The 13,338-nt window shown below is 38.8% G+C and overlaps 1 protein-coding gene across 4 annotated transcripts in view; it reads right to left on the bottom strand.

Annotated features, from left to right (window-relative positions):
• Positions 1-13,338, bottom strand: part of CACNB2 (calcium voltage-gated channel auxiliary subunit beta 2) — a 398,122-nt gene that overhangs the window by 34,582 nt on the left and 350,202 nt on the right. For all 4 annotated transcript variants that reach the window (XM_027847927.1, XM_027847930.1, XM_027847928.1 and 1 more), the window contains 2 exons: positions 8,338-8,460; positions 5,220-5,356 (listed from right to left, as the gene is read on the bottom strand). In XM_027847927.1, the coding sequence (XP_027703728.1) occupies positions 5,220-5,356; positions 8,338-8,460 (260 nt within the window). The remainder of the gene's footprint in view (positions 1-5,219; positions 5,357-8,337; positions 8,461-13,338) is intronic.

Here is a 13,338-nt window from a genome sequence, read left to right as displayed (position 1 = left end):
AAGAATGCCAGTGGAGGGTCACCCAAAGGGCAACACAGAGTCTCATGGTGGGCATGAGTAGGCTGCCACAAGCTACTAATGAAGAATTGAGCAGGGAAGGCATCATAAAAGGTTACTCAAGAGATCTACGACCAGAAAAGGAGTTTGACTGTCAAACAGAAAGAGTAAGACGTGGCCAACGGAAACTGCATGCTCCATAGTGAACTATGAACTACACCAACATGCTAGATGGATCCCTGTAGAGGACATATGAAAAGATGTGGATAAGGCTTCTGCCTTGAGAGAGTAGGTATGGATGGGCTGCAATCTGCATCCCTGGAGGAAGAATGCATATCAACAATATCACTAATTCGGCAATATGGTAGTCTCTCTTTTCACATTTACGTTTAATTTTTTTAAAGGTTCTGAGAGAATAGAAGGGTACTATTTGGCCAACCTTCAGGTTCATTTAAAAAAAAAAACCCCAGTTATAGACATTGCTGGACATTGAACATGGAATTTGTCTTCAGGAGCCGTCAAAGGCAAAAGGTACAGCTAGAAGGCTAAAAGCATGAAATTAGTCCTTCTTTCTTGCTTGGCTTCTATCCCCGTACTTTACCATTCTTAACTTTATTATGTGGACAATGCTGAATGCCCAAAAAAGTTGAAAGTGAATTTGCGAATGCTAAACCTTGCTATTCTTCAAAAATCTCACTAAGAAACACATTACAAGGTTCTTCCATTATTTAGCTATGAGGCAAGGCTAGGATCTTTATCTAATCCTGTATGGAAAGTGCTGGATTTAATGAGAGGACCTGGATTCAAATCCTAGCTCTGCTAATTACTGGCTCTGTGACCTTTGTCAAGTCATATAACTGCCCTGGGCTTTACATTCCCCATCTGCAAAAAATAAAGTGATTAACTGAGATAACCTCTAAGATCCTGATAACACTAATGATATGACCCTAAGTGGACAGCATGGTGAAATGGAAAGTACATAGGATCTGAAGGTCAGAGAGTCTCCATGAAAATCTTGGCTCTGCTACTCTGTACTTCTGTGACCTGGGGCAAGTTACTTAACTATTCTGTATTCCCTTATCTGCAAAATGATACAGATTGGAATGAACTATCTCTAAGGTCCTTTTCTAGCCCTAAATCCTGTATTTAGACAATCCTATGTTAAGGAAATATCCAACTATTAGGATTTTGATTAGAGGCAATTTGATGATTGTACAATCCTAAATGCCTAGACTTTCAAGTATAACAGAGTACTCATTGTGGCCAGTGGAAAGATTCTGGGGCAAATGAGCATAAATAACTGGATACTTCATCTATTTTTTAAAAACTCTAATTGGCCATTTCTAGGATTAAGAATGTTGGCAAAAAGAATATTTAATCCTCAAATCTTAATTAGGTACATGAGACTTAGGTAAAGGTATTTCTATGACCTGGTACTTAGTACCACAGTTTTAAGCAGAAGTAAAGAAGTTAGGCCTGAGATGTAAGCTATGTTACTAAGTCCACTTATCAAAAGGTCATATTTACTTATTCCTAAATATACAGATAAAAAAGGCAACCTGCAGTATAGAAACTTTAGTGGGCTGAGTTATTGTACAATGACTTTTTATTGCTTTTTAAAAGATGTGTTTCTTTATTGAGGGGATTAATAGAAGGCCCTAAATCTCTAGAAGGCTCTTAAGGGATACTTAAAGGCATTTACCAAGACCTGGAGCACCACATAAAATGTAGCAAGTTATTAAAAAATTATATTTGCGGCAGCAATTTCTGGAACTGATGCAAGGACACATCATTAACAGGACTAAAGCATAAAAAAACCACACTCCTCCTTCTCCCTCTCCCTTTCTCCCTCTCTTTCTCCTCTCACACAGTATATAGTATAGTTTCAAATCTAGAAAGTGCATTTGTGTCACATTCTTTTTTATTTCAAATACCAATAGAATATTAGAAAAAATAGAAAGCTATAACAAATGTTTCAACAAGTTAATTTATTTAGAATGCCAGATTGTTCTTCAATGCTAATCTTGAAAAAATTTCCAGCCTTTTAAATGTACCCCGATTCTTATACCTATTTGTTGTGATTTTTGGTACTTCTTCTAATAGTGACTTATTTAATTAACAACAATGAGCTTATCACTGAATTTTGACTGTATTTATTAGTTAAACACAATTTAAGATGTATAGAGCTTAATAGCTAAACCTCCCAAACAAACATACTTTCTCATACTTTATGCCAGAGGTTCCCAAACTTATCTGGCCTACTGTCCCCTTTCAAAAAAAAATTACTCAGTGATCCTCTGGAAATCTACTTTCTTTAGCTCTTTAATGTTTTTTTTTTTTTTAATTTGTGTCATATCAAAAAATATAAAATTTTTTTTAAATGAAGCATCTTAAATTCAATTATTTCTTGTAAATTTGTGGGGGTTTTTCTTGCAATGAAATTTTGATGATGCAATGTTATGTCATGTAACCATATAGTATCGTATTGTAAACAAGTCACTACATGCACATATTTCTGCCAATGCATGCTGGACTTCCCGACAATATGTGACACACTAATCTGCCAACACTTGCTTGTTAAGATCTGTTGGCAGATTTGACCACTGATTGGTTCTAACTTGCATTTTGTGTGTTTATTCAGAAAATAATGTAATCAATATGACTTTAACTCTGTTACACAACAGATAAAACATGTACGAACGACTTTTCAAAACTTTCTTCTCTTCTCTTCTTTCCTTATGCGTTCACTGCCCCTTTATTTTTACTCAATGCCCCCCAGTTGCACCCAAGGCTTCTACCACCCCCCTGGACTGGTCCAGTGTCCCCCTATGGGGCAGTATCACCCACTTTGGGAACCTACACTTTATGCTAAAGCTCAAGTACAGGAGATGTGCTTCACGTAGAAAAACCTTCCAGGCATCACTGTTGAAGGCCATGTAGAAGGGACTAAACCTTCCAAAAAACATAAGGCTTACCCAGTGACAGTCTTGTTTATACTAGTTTAGGGCTAATCTAAAGTAATGTGAATAGGTGCACTTACCAAATAGATTAGTATGTAGAGACTTGAAGGTTCTTAAGGCATACTTAAAGGTTCACATACAGGGACCTGGAAGGGACCTTGGATATCATCTAATCCAATCTCCTCATTTTAAAGATGAGGAACCTGAGGGGCAGCTAGGTGGTGCAGTGGATACAGCACTGGCCCTGGAGTCAGGAGGACTGGAGTTCAAATCTGGCCTCAGGCACTTGATACTAGCTGTGTGACCCTGGGCAAGTCACTTAACCCTGATTGCCTTGCCAAAAAAAAAAATGAGGAAGCTGAGGCTGATTTTTCCAAGGTCACATGGGGAGCAAGTGTCAAAACCAATGGAATTTATATTTCATTTTTGACTCCAAACATATTGCTCATTTACTATACCAGTGACTCCTCATCATGTCCATCAAATATAAACTCTTCTGTTTAGTTTTTAAAGCCCTTCACAACCTGGCCCTTTCCAACTTACTTTTCCATTTTTCTTAATCTTTACTCTCCTCCATATAGTCTGTGAGCCAGTGATACTGGCCTCCATATTGTTTCTTGCATACAACACTCCATCTCCTGACTTCTTGCATTTTCACTGGCTGTCCCTCATGTCTGGAACTCTCTCCCTCTTCATCTCTGTCTTCTTGCTTCATTCAAATCCCCCAATAATGTCTCATTTTCTACAAGAAACCTTTCCTGGTAACCCTAGTGCCTTCCTTCGGTGATTATTACCAAATCATTCTGTATATATCTTGTTTGTACATAGTTATTTGTATGCTGTGTTCCACAATCTCCCTCCCCAACTAGACCACGAGATAAAGTCAGGCCTGAAACATAGTAAGAGTATCATAATAAATGCTTGTTGATTGACCTTAGTACCTTCTAAGTATCACTACCCTTATTCTACCACACAGGATATTGAGACTCTGAGAGGTTGCCCATGGTTATACATCAAGGACCATTAGAACAAGGATATGAACCCAGATTTTGTGACACCAGAACCAGCACCCTCAACTCTCAAGGATTTTGTTAAGAATTCCTTTAATCAAAAGAATTCCCTTAATAAAAATTTTTCCTTTGTGAAGTTTGGATTCAGTTAAACGACCGCACTTGAGGACTTAGAATGCCACACATGGCCATTGAGGCTGCAGGTTCCCACCCCTGAGTTAGGGGTTTGGTTAGGACAATAGTACTAGGGTATTGGTAAGGGAACCACAACTTAGGGAATCATTTAGGGATCCAATTAAAGGATTATGACTGCAAAAGTATTGCTCACATCAGGAAGACTCATTTCAATTTACTTAAAGTCTGACTTTCCACTAAATATTTCATATATAGAGCTAAAAATTGAGTTTCTGAGAAAATGAAAGAAAGATATTCTTTGCATTTTATTTCTTAGTTGCATGTTTCTTTCTCTGATTCTCTTTACAAAGGGTATAGCTGCAGTTTTCTGGGTTGCTTTTATTGGATGTCCTGAAAAATTGAGGCCCTCAGATTTTAGAGTCAGACAATACTCCTAGTAAACTTCAACTCTGAATTTCTGGACTGTATGAATGCACTTTTTGGTTTTGAAGATGATTCTTTCCCAAGTTGGTTGACAAAGCCAGATGCAGTGAGTGGATGTATTACTAGACAGAAGTATTACAATAAAAACATGAGGTCATATCACTCTCAGTGTAATGATCTCCTGACTTCATTATTGTTTCTAGGAACTCATATTCCTGCAAGATTTATCAGTTCTGAAACTCATACCTTCTTAGTCCCCCTGGTCCTGGCACTTCTGCCTCCCTCTGAGTGGAGAGGGTTGAAGGTGGACCTTGGAGAGCTCCTCCCCAGATGCTCCATTTAAGGAAGGAGCCCAGCACAGCCATCTCATCATTTCCTGGCTGTAGCTATAGGTCTTCATCATAACCTCATTCTGGGTACCCTTCCCTCTTACCTTTTCAGCTTCTTTTTATGTGTTGTCTTCTCCTATCAGACTGTGAACTGCATGAAAGCAAGGACTGTCTTTTGTTTTCCTTTGTATCCCCAGTGCTTAGCAAGGTGCCTGGCACACAGCAGACACTTAAGAAATCCTTATTGATTGACCATTGACTATTTCATATAGCATTCATAATACAGCAAATAACTGGAGATTACAAAGTCAGTGTTATCAAAGCAACAAGTCATTTTCACACAAACTTTTTTTTTCTTTTTGTACCTGGAGTAGAATTTTCCTTGCTTTGCCCTCTGCTCGTGCTGTAGCCTCATGTTTTCTAGTTTAACCGGACTTGGGATGAATCCTATTTCACAGCCTTCTTTTACCAACCGCCCTATCCACCAGTCATTGTTAAATTTCTGAAGATAGAAAAAATACAAAAATGCATTACAAAGTTATTGTGCAAAAATGTTCAGATTTCTTTATGAAGCTTACTTTTTGCATGCATGCTTTTAAGTTGTATAAAGTTATCACTACAAATCTCTTAAAAAGTTTAAAATACAAAAAGTAGGTCATGCCCTCAGATTCATATGTTCAGCATTCAAAGTTTCAAATTCTTAGTTCTTGCCATCCTACCAAAGGGTTAATGCTTTACTGCTCTCTTGTTCTCCAGACCCAGCTCTAGTTCTGCTACTGACGATGCCTGTAAATGCCTCGAACAGGGCACAACTTTTTTAATAAAATAGAAATGAACAACATTCTTGACTGGATATAACTCAGTCAAATAATACCTTGTGGTTACAAGAAGTGGATATTTTGGATAGGACACTGGCCCTGAAATCAGGGAAACACAGGTTCAAATCCTGCCTCAAACACTGATGTGTAGCCATTTAACCCCTTTGTGCCTCAGTTTCCTCATCTGTAAAATGAGAGAGTTGGAGCTGATGGTTTCTAAGGTCCCACCTAATTCCAGATCTATGATGCTCTGATCTATAATTTTATGTGCCTATAAACTTTAGTAGGGAAGGGATCTTAGAAATCATTTCTCTAGATCAATCCCCTCATTTTACAGATAAGTGGGGTTTTCCTAATAAGACCATTGGATACAGTTAGGACTCAAAGCTAGGACATTTATCTCCCACTCAGTGGTGCTTTCTACAACACAGCAGTACTTCTCAAAGCACACAAGCAGGACTGGAATCTTTTGGAGATGAACTAAAGGTTCTACGTGAAATATAAAGACCATGAGGTCAAAGCCCATGTCTAAATTATCTTTGCGCTTCCCTTGGTGCTTTACACAACGTGTTTTACTTAGGAGGTGAATTAATGAATGGTGGTTTTTGTTGTGGACCATTTCCCTTTTGGGATGTATTCGTTATATATGGTGATTGTGTTTTTCCAGACCAAAATTCGAGGCACACGTTCTGACAAAGCATTGGGGGAAGGGTCATTGGTGAGCAGCACACATGGTTTGTCGGGGAAATAATGCAAAATATTTAAAATCCTTACTGTTCAGGAAAATGCAAGCTATACAGGCATGAAGTGAACAGGGCCTGAGAATCAATACGTGTGAGTTCTACTTCGAGTTCTGCCACTAACCAGTTATATGCTCTTACAAAAGGCTGGAAATATTGATTTTCCCATTTGTAAATGAGAGGGCTGGATGAGAGCTGAGGTTCTCAACCTGGGGTCTTTGATCCCCAATAGGTCTGTGGATATATTTCAGGGGATTTATCAACTTGAATGGGAAAAAAATAGCTTCTTTGTTTTTAACTAACCTTTAACTGAAATGTAACATTTCTTTGAACTGTTTAAATATGCTATTCTGAGAAGGGGTCCATAGGCTTCACTAGACTACCAAGGAGGTCCATGACAAAAAAAGATTAAGAGCCTCTAGCTTAGAGAATTTCCAAGCTCCATTTTCACCCTAACATGCATGATTCTATGTACTCTGAATAGTAAAGTTTTTGCTATTACCTCTAGCTCCCAAAATACCACGAGTGAATGGTGAGGAATTATTGTACTTTTTGCTTAGATTTTCCTAAGCACTCAGAAAAATTTTCTACTATTCCTTAAAATCTCCAAAATAGTTGGAGGGGAAGTTCTCTTGATCCCCCTTTCAAACATCTCTAAATAACAGCATCCGTTTTACTCCTCCCCTCTGTCTTTCCATGGTGGAAAAATAGATCCTTCTCTCTGGGCCTTTAATCATCTGGAGGAGCTTCTCTGTGATTAAATCCCTTTAACTCCCTCTTTTAAAATCAGATTCAACACATCTCATCACCCTCTTCCTTGAGCATTCTCTCAGTCTTTCCTTCCTAACCTATAATTCACATCTCTTTCTAAAAGTTAATGAAATGATGGGCCCTAAACTTCTCTCACTCTTTTCATTAGAAACGTTCACAGTTTTGTCCAACAGTGTCTTCCTATCTCTAGATTATATCCATGTATGTCATGCATATGATATATCTATGAGACGGGAGTTCCTCCAAAGAATATGCTCAAATGGTGATTTCCTTTAGTTACAGCAAGGCTGCATAGAAAACTGTATAGTAACCCAATCTCAGGACACAGGATAATGTTCTTTTTTTAGATTAGGATGGGAGCTGGGCCTATGATTTTTAATGGTAGGTAATAGGAGAGGAACTCCCTTTATCAAACTTCTTCATAACATATAGTCTTAGAAAGTTGCTTGGAGGGGCAGCTAGGTGGCACAGTGGATACAGCACTGGCCCTGGAGTCAGGAGGACCTGAGTTCAAATCTGCCCTGAGACACTTGACACTTACTGGCTGTGCGACCCTGAGCAAGTTACTTAACCCCATTGGAAAGACAGAAAGACATACAGAAAGGAAGTTGCTTGGAACATTTGCCCAGAGATACACAACCTGTATGTGTCATTGGGACTTGAGCCTAGGTCTTCCTGACTCAAAGGAGTTCTCTATCTTGCCTCTGTTCTGAGTAATGTATATTTAACAAATATTAATAACTGTCAAAGGAAAGTTTTAATTAGGAGTAACTTTCCCTAAATTCCATATTGTAGAACTTTATTAACCTGATGGTGAAAATTCAGCAGGGTTTTAAAAGGGATCAACCCCTATGCCCTACTATTTATTAATTTCTAATGTCTTTGGTGAGGAATTTATATTATTCTGGCATTGGAATGCAGAGACCTACCTATTGGTGACAGCAACACACTGGAAGCCAAGTCCAGAAGAGGTGGACTTGGGGTCTGGATAAGGCCCATTCATGATCGTTAAAGCACTCTCTGAATGATTACAATTATAGGCATGGCATGTGAAAGATATAAAGATTTCTGAGTTAAGCATCTAAAAAAAAATCCACAAAACCAAAACAGGCTAGATTGAAAAAGTAATTTCAAACGAAGGCATTTTCCCTTACTTCCTTAACATGCAGAAAATCTTTTGCTTCGAACGAGATGGCCATGCCTGGTACCGGGACGTCATCCTCATGGGCTGCGCTGTAGCTGACATTGGTCCGCACTGCAAACGCGACAGGTTTTGTCTACAAAAAAAGGAAAGGGGAACAAAAGGCAGGGTTGATTTCATTACTTTGCTCTTAAAAACTGAGAGGCGGCAAAAACCTAGAAAACAAATTTATCATATTTCGTTCAGGTTCCGAAGTGCCTAACGTGTTCAATCCATGCCCTTACAAACAGTTTGGTTAGGGGGGGCAGATTTCTGGTAATTTTAAAACTTCCTACCACCCCAATTCTTGCCCCCTCTCAAAGCATTGCTAGTAATAGAGGTGTTGAAATATTACAGAAATAACATTTTCTAGTCTGACCCAACAGTATGTAGCCCAAAGATATAAGGACCACAGGCATGGTACTCCACTGAGTATCAAGAAACTCAGTGTTCACCGCATTGCCCAGCACTAAAATCATCTTCTTTATGATTCTTCATGGATGATAAATAGGCAATTAAATAAACACTCAAAGAAGTACAACTGTTCTTTAAACAAAAATAAATGGTAACGAGAACTCACTTGATTTTCTGTAGATAGTCTCTCCTACAGCTTCAGAATGTTAGGAATGCAACCACCCTTTGCTAAGTTACATTAACCCTTTCTGAGCTTTTACCCAACCTCATGCAATCACTGGCTTAAAAGAAAACAGTGAAACCATCTATTTTTGTTATTTGATGTTTCAGTATCTACAAATAAAGACTGATTCCACAGCTGCTGAAGGTGAAGAAAACATCCCTGAGCTTTCTTCAAGTTAGGGGATTAAGTCTATGAGGGTACCATCCTCAATAGTGGAAAATGCAAATATCTAAGAGGAATCATCTTTCTTTAGCACAGTTAATTGCCATATTATGGGTGCATGTAGAATTCAGATCTGTTTCTCACTCTGGCTCATTAGGCTTCTCACCTCAAGTTGTTTGTGGGGGAGGAGAAGGTGGGAATGGAAGAGAAAGAGTCTACCCTAGGGGTGGGGAACCTGAGGCCTCAAGGCCCACATCCCTGGTCTACCCTTTAGGATGGAGATAGGGGAAGTAGTTCTGCCATCATTTTGGTTACCTATGCTGCCAGCTAAAGGAGGAAGGACAATGTTCTGTGTAATTGAGGCTAATGCAGTAGAATGGACAATGGAATTAGAAAAGCAAAAAGTCAGTTTATAGTGTCATTAACCAGGCCCAGTTGAATTGCTAGGGGTGGGAGAGAAGTTTGCTACCTCACCTTCTACTACAATTCTAGTAGGAGGAGACTCCATCCATCAGTTAAAGCCAGTTGCTATGACTAGAATATAGATCCAAGGTTTTTCATGATAGCAAAGCCTTCCGTGAATCTCAAATGTCATTCCTTTTTCTTATTATTATTATCCTTGGGAGGAAGACATGATGTTTTATGAGATTGGGAGATTTTTTTCCATTCATAGTAGTTTTTTTGGGGGGGGGGACGAGGCAATTGGGGTTAAGTGACTTGCCCAGAATTACACAGCTAGTAAGTGTTATGTGTCTGAGGCCGGATTTGAACTTGGGTCCTCCTGACTCCAGGGCTGGTGCTCTATCTACTTCACCACCTAGCTGCTCCCCCTCCCCTGTGCCCCCTCCCCACCATGGTAGTTCTAAAACAGGGATTCTTAACCTGAGGTCCATTAATTTCTTTTCTTAATATTTTGATAACTCTGTATCAATATGGTTGGTTTTCTTTGTAATCAATTGTACTTTATGCACTTATTATGAAGAAGGGTCCATAGACTTAACTAGATTGCCAAAGGGTCCATCATGCAAAAAAAAAAAAAAGTTAAAAACACCTGTTCCAAATTATTGTTTGTTTCACATACTGCTTTTCTTTTCAGATGAATCCACACAGAATTTTCAGTGTTTTAAGCAATGAGAAAATTTTCCAACATTTAAATAGTAAGAAAAACATGACGCTGGAGTAACAGGAGAGTTGGGTAAGAGAAATGTAATTTTAATTCAGTAATGGTACAATAGTAAGTCTAAGATCCTTTTTTAAAAAATGAGATGAGTACATGACCTAAATTATTCCCAAGTTCCCTTGAAATTACAGAATTTACCTGAAAACCTCATTTCTTCCATTAAATTACATAAAATTCTAACAGATAAGACCTTAGATGAGAGGTGCAGCTGTGCAAGACAGAAATAAAAACACTGTGAGATTCCTGCACTTAACTCAATTTGGGATTCAATACTCCAAAATAAATGTTTTAAATTTGATTCAATTTCGTTCCTCAGCCCTCCTTCTGCCTTTCTACAATATTTATATCGTGAAATACACCATCTAGCAGGATGTGTGTTTATCTATTATAATCCATTAGATTGTAAGCTCCTTGAGGCCAGGGACCATCTTTTGCCTCTTTTTGTATCCTCAGTACTTAGCACAATGCCTGGCACATAGTAGGCACTTAATGCAGGTTTCTTGAACTGAACTCTGTGTGTGTGTGTGTGTGTGTGTGTGTGTGTGTGTGAGAGAGAGAGAGAGTGTGAGAGCGCATGAGTGTGCATACACAGTAAATTGGATAGAGAGTTGGATTTAGAGCCAGGAAGACCTGGATTCAAGACCCGGATTCAAGACCCATCTCTGACACATACGGGCTGTGTGACTCTGGGTAAGTCATTTCACCTCTGAATATTCCAGGTTCAAATCAAATGGAGGATCAAATGAAATATTTGTAAAATACTTAGTACGGTACCGGCACATAGTAAGTACTTAATAAATGCTTATTCTCTTTCTTCCTTTCCCCCAGGTAATTCTCTAAAGCTACAAGTTGTCGAGAAGCTGCCACCCTGCATTGGCAAAGGGAGTTTCCTCCCCCCAGGACTTCCCTAGACCAATAAAATTACACATTATGCATGTAACAATTCATGTTTACATATTTAGACAGAAAGGGCTGAAGTTCAAAAGGATATATTATGCCAACTGTATGGAGGAGGTATAGTTTTATGTGATAACTCTCTGGTTGACAGATTTATGTAAGGAACTTCCCTGGTCCTCCACGATAGCATGAGACTTCAGCCATTGGTACTGCTTGTAAGAACTGCTTCCTCTATGAAGGTGGTGGGGCAGCAAGGCGGGGAGGGGATGATATTATGAACTGTAAGAGGGAAGAACATGCTACCTCCCCAAACCATGCATCAGCTGAAATGATGAAACCTTCGTTGCTGCATCAGCACTGCTGTACCAACTGCCAGCCTCTAACTTTGGTGTGCGTGAAGGGGAAATTTCAAAATCCCCCAAGTCCTGGAGGCCTTCAGATCCTCAGGTCTTATGGAATCCTAGAAGACCAGAGACAGTCCTTACCCTTTAAATTAAATGCTATTTTTAGCATGCCACCATTTGGCATTGCAAAGTTATATTTGCTGGAAAGATCAATCTGTTTCTACTCTGCATTCATACAACACCTTCTGATTTGCAGTTGAAAGCCAACAGAAAGAGAGATGGGATTGGTGTCAGGTTTGTTCTCTGGGCCTCTGTTTTCTTATCTGCAAAATTATGAAGTTGGACTACCTGGACTTAGAGGCCCCCAAATCTATCTAGGACCCAAGATCAGCACTTGCCATTACCACCAGAATTCTTTTAGTCTCAAATATGGAAGCTTTATTCGATTTGCTCAGTTTAGAGACCTCAGCACTAAATTATCCTGGAGGCTGACTGCATTTCCTCAGAAGTGCCTTCCAACCATCTGGCTTTAAAAAGCTCTGATCTTGTGTACTGCAAAGAGTCAAATCACCTGGCTGTGCTTCCCTCTTTCTATATGCACTAAATCATGTTCAAGGACGTGACAGTCTGGGACAGATTTATTTTTTAACTTTTTGGTGGTAGTGAGGAGGGAGGACAGAGAAGTAGGAAGGGGCAAAGGTGCAGGATGAAAACGAAGGTTAAGAATGGGACCAGAATAGGCACCTGAAAACACTGAAACTATTTTTTCCTTACAAATTTTTCCCTTTTCTTTTTTCTTCCCCTCCCTAGGCATTCACATTTCTAATTACATATATTTATTCTATTACCTTTTTCAGGAGTAACCCCCATGGCAGACTTCTGTGGCTAAAATACTGCTTTGCCTAAAGAAAGATACTTATGTGTTATTCATTAAGTGGTGAGCACCACAGGACACCAAGAGGGCATGGTGAAAAGCAGGTGTAATGAGGAAGGTTGAGTTTCCTTGAGACAATTGTGGGCAGCTCTGTAGGATGGTTTTCATAGGAAAAGAAATATGCATGAGATTGATCAAACAATGGGCTCAGTCCAAAAGAGAATACTACTTGTCTAGGAAACATGTTCAAAGGCTGGGCATGCCATGTTCTGAACTCATTTTCTCACAACTCCTCAGAAATTATTTATTCTGTTCTGCAAAGAGAGCAAGTAAAGATGTGATTTTCTTTTTTACATTCATTGTGTACAAAATGGAATAGAAAGAGATTAAGTCTTTATTCTTAGCTCACTAGTGGTAGTTTTAAGCAAACAGTAACTAGCTACCAGTCTCCTATTAAAACATTGACTAACTTCCTTCAAGTCCATTAATCAACAAACATTGGTTGAGAGTTGACTATGTACCAGGAACTATGCTGGATGCTAGAGATACAAAGGAAAAAATGAAATGGTCCCTATCCTCAAAGAGGTTACAGTCTAATGGTGGATCCAAGGCTGATTCTCTATTATGTCATGGTGTCTCTCACATTTACTACAGAATATATTTTATTATTAAGATGTAGTAGGAACCTGTCTATTAGAAACTTTCTTTAAACCATGTTTCTTTTCTTGTTTTAATACACACACACACAATCTTAGTTTTTTATCCACTGTGAACAGTAGGGGAAACATCACTATTCATTTAAGATAGTAAATGACATCCCTGTTTTAGAGATGAGCCAAAGCCAGTTAATTAACCAGTCTGGTTAATCATTATCTTACTTA

Source organism: Vombatus ursinus, unplaced genomic scaffold (assembly GCF_900497805.2).
Source record: "Vombatus ursinus unplaced genomic scaffold, bare-nosed wombat genome assembly UNPS02005459.1, whole genome shotgun sequence".
Lineage (NCBI taxonomy): Eukaryota > Metazoa > Chordata > Mammalia > Diprotodontia > Vombatidae > Vombatus > Vombatus ursinus.
The sequence above is the reverse complement of the archived record's forward strand: the minus strand, read 5'-3'. Positions and strand labels throughout refer to the sequence as shown.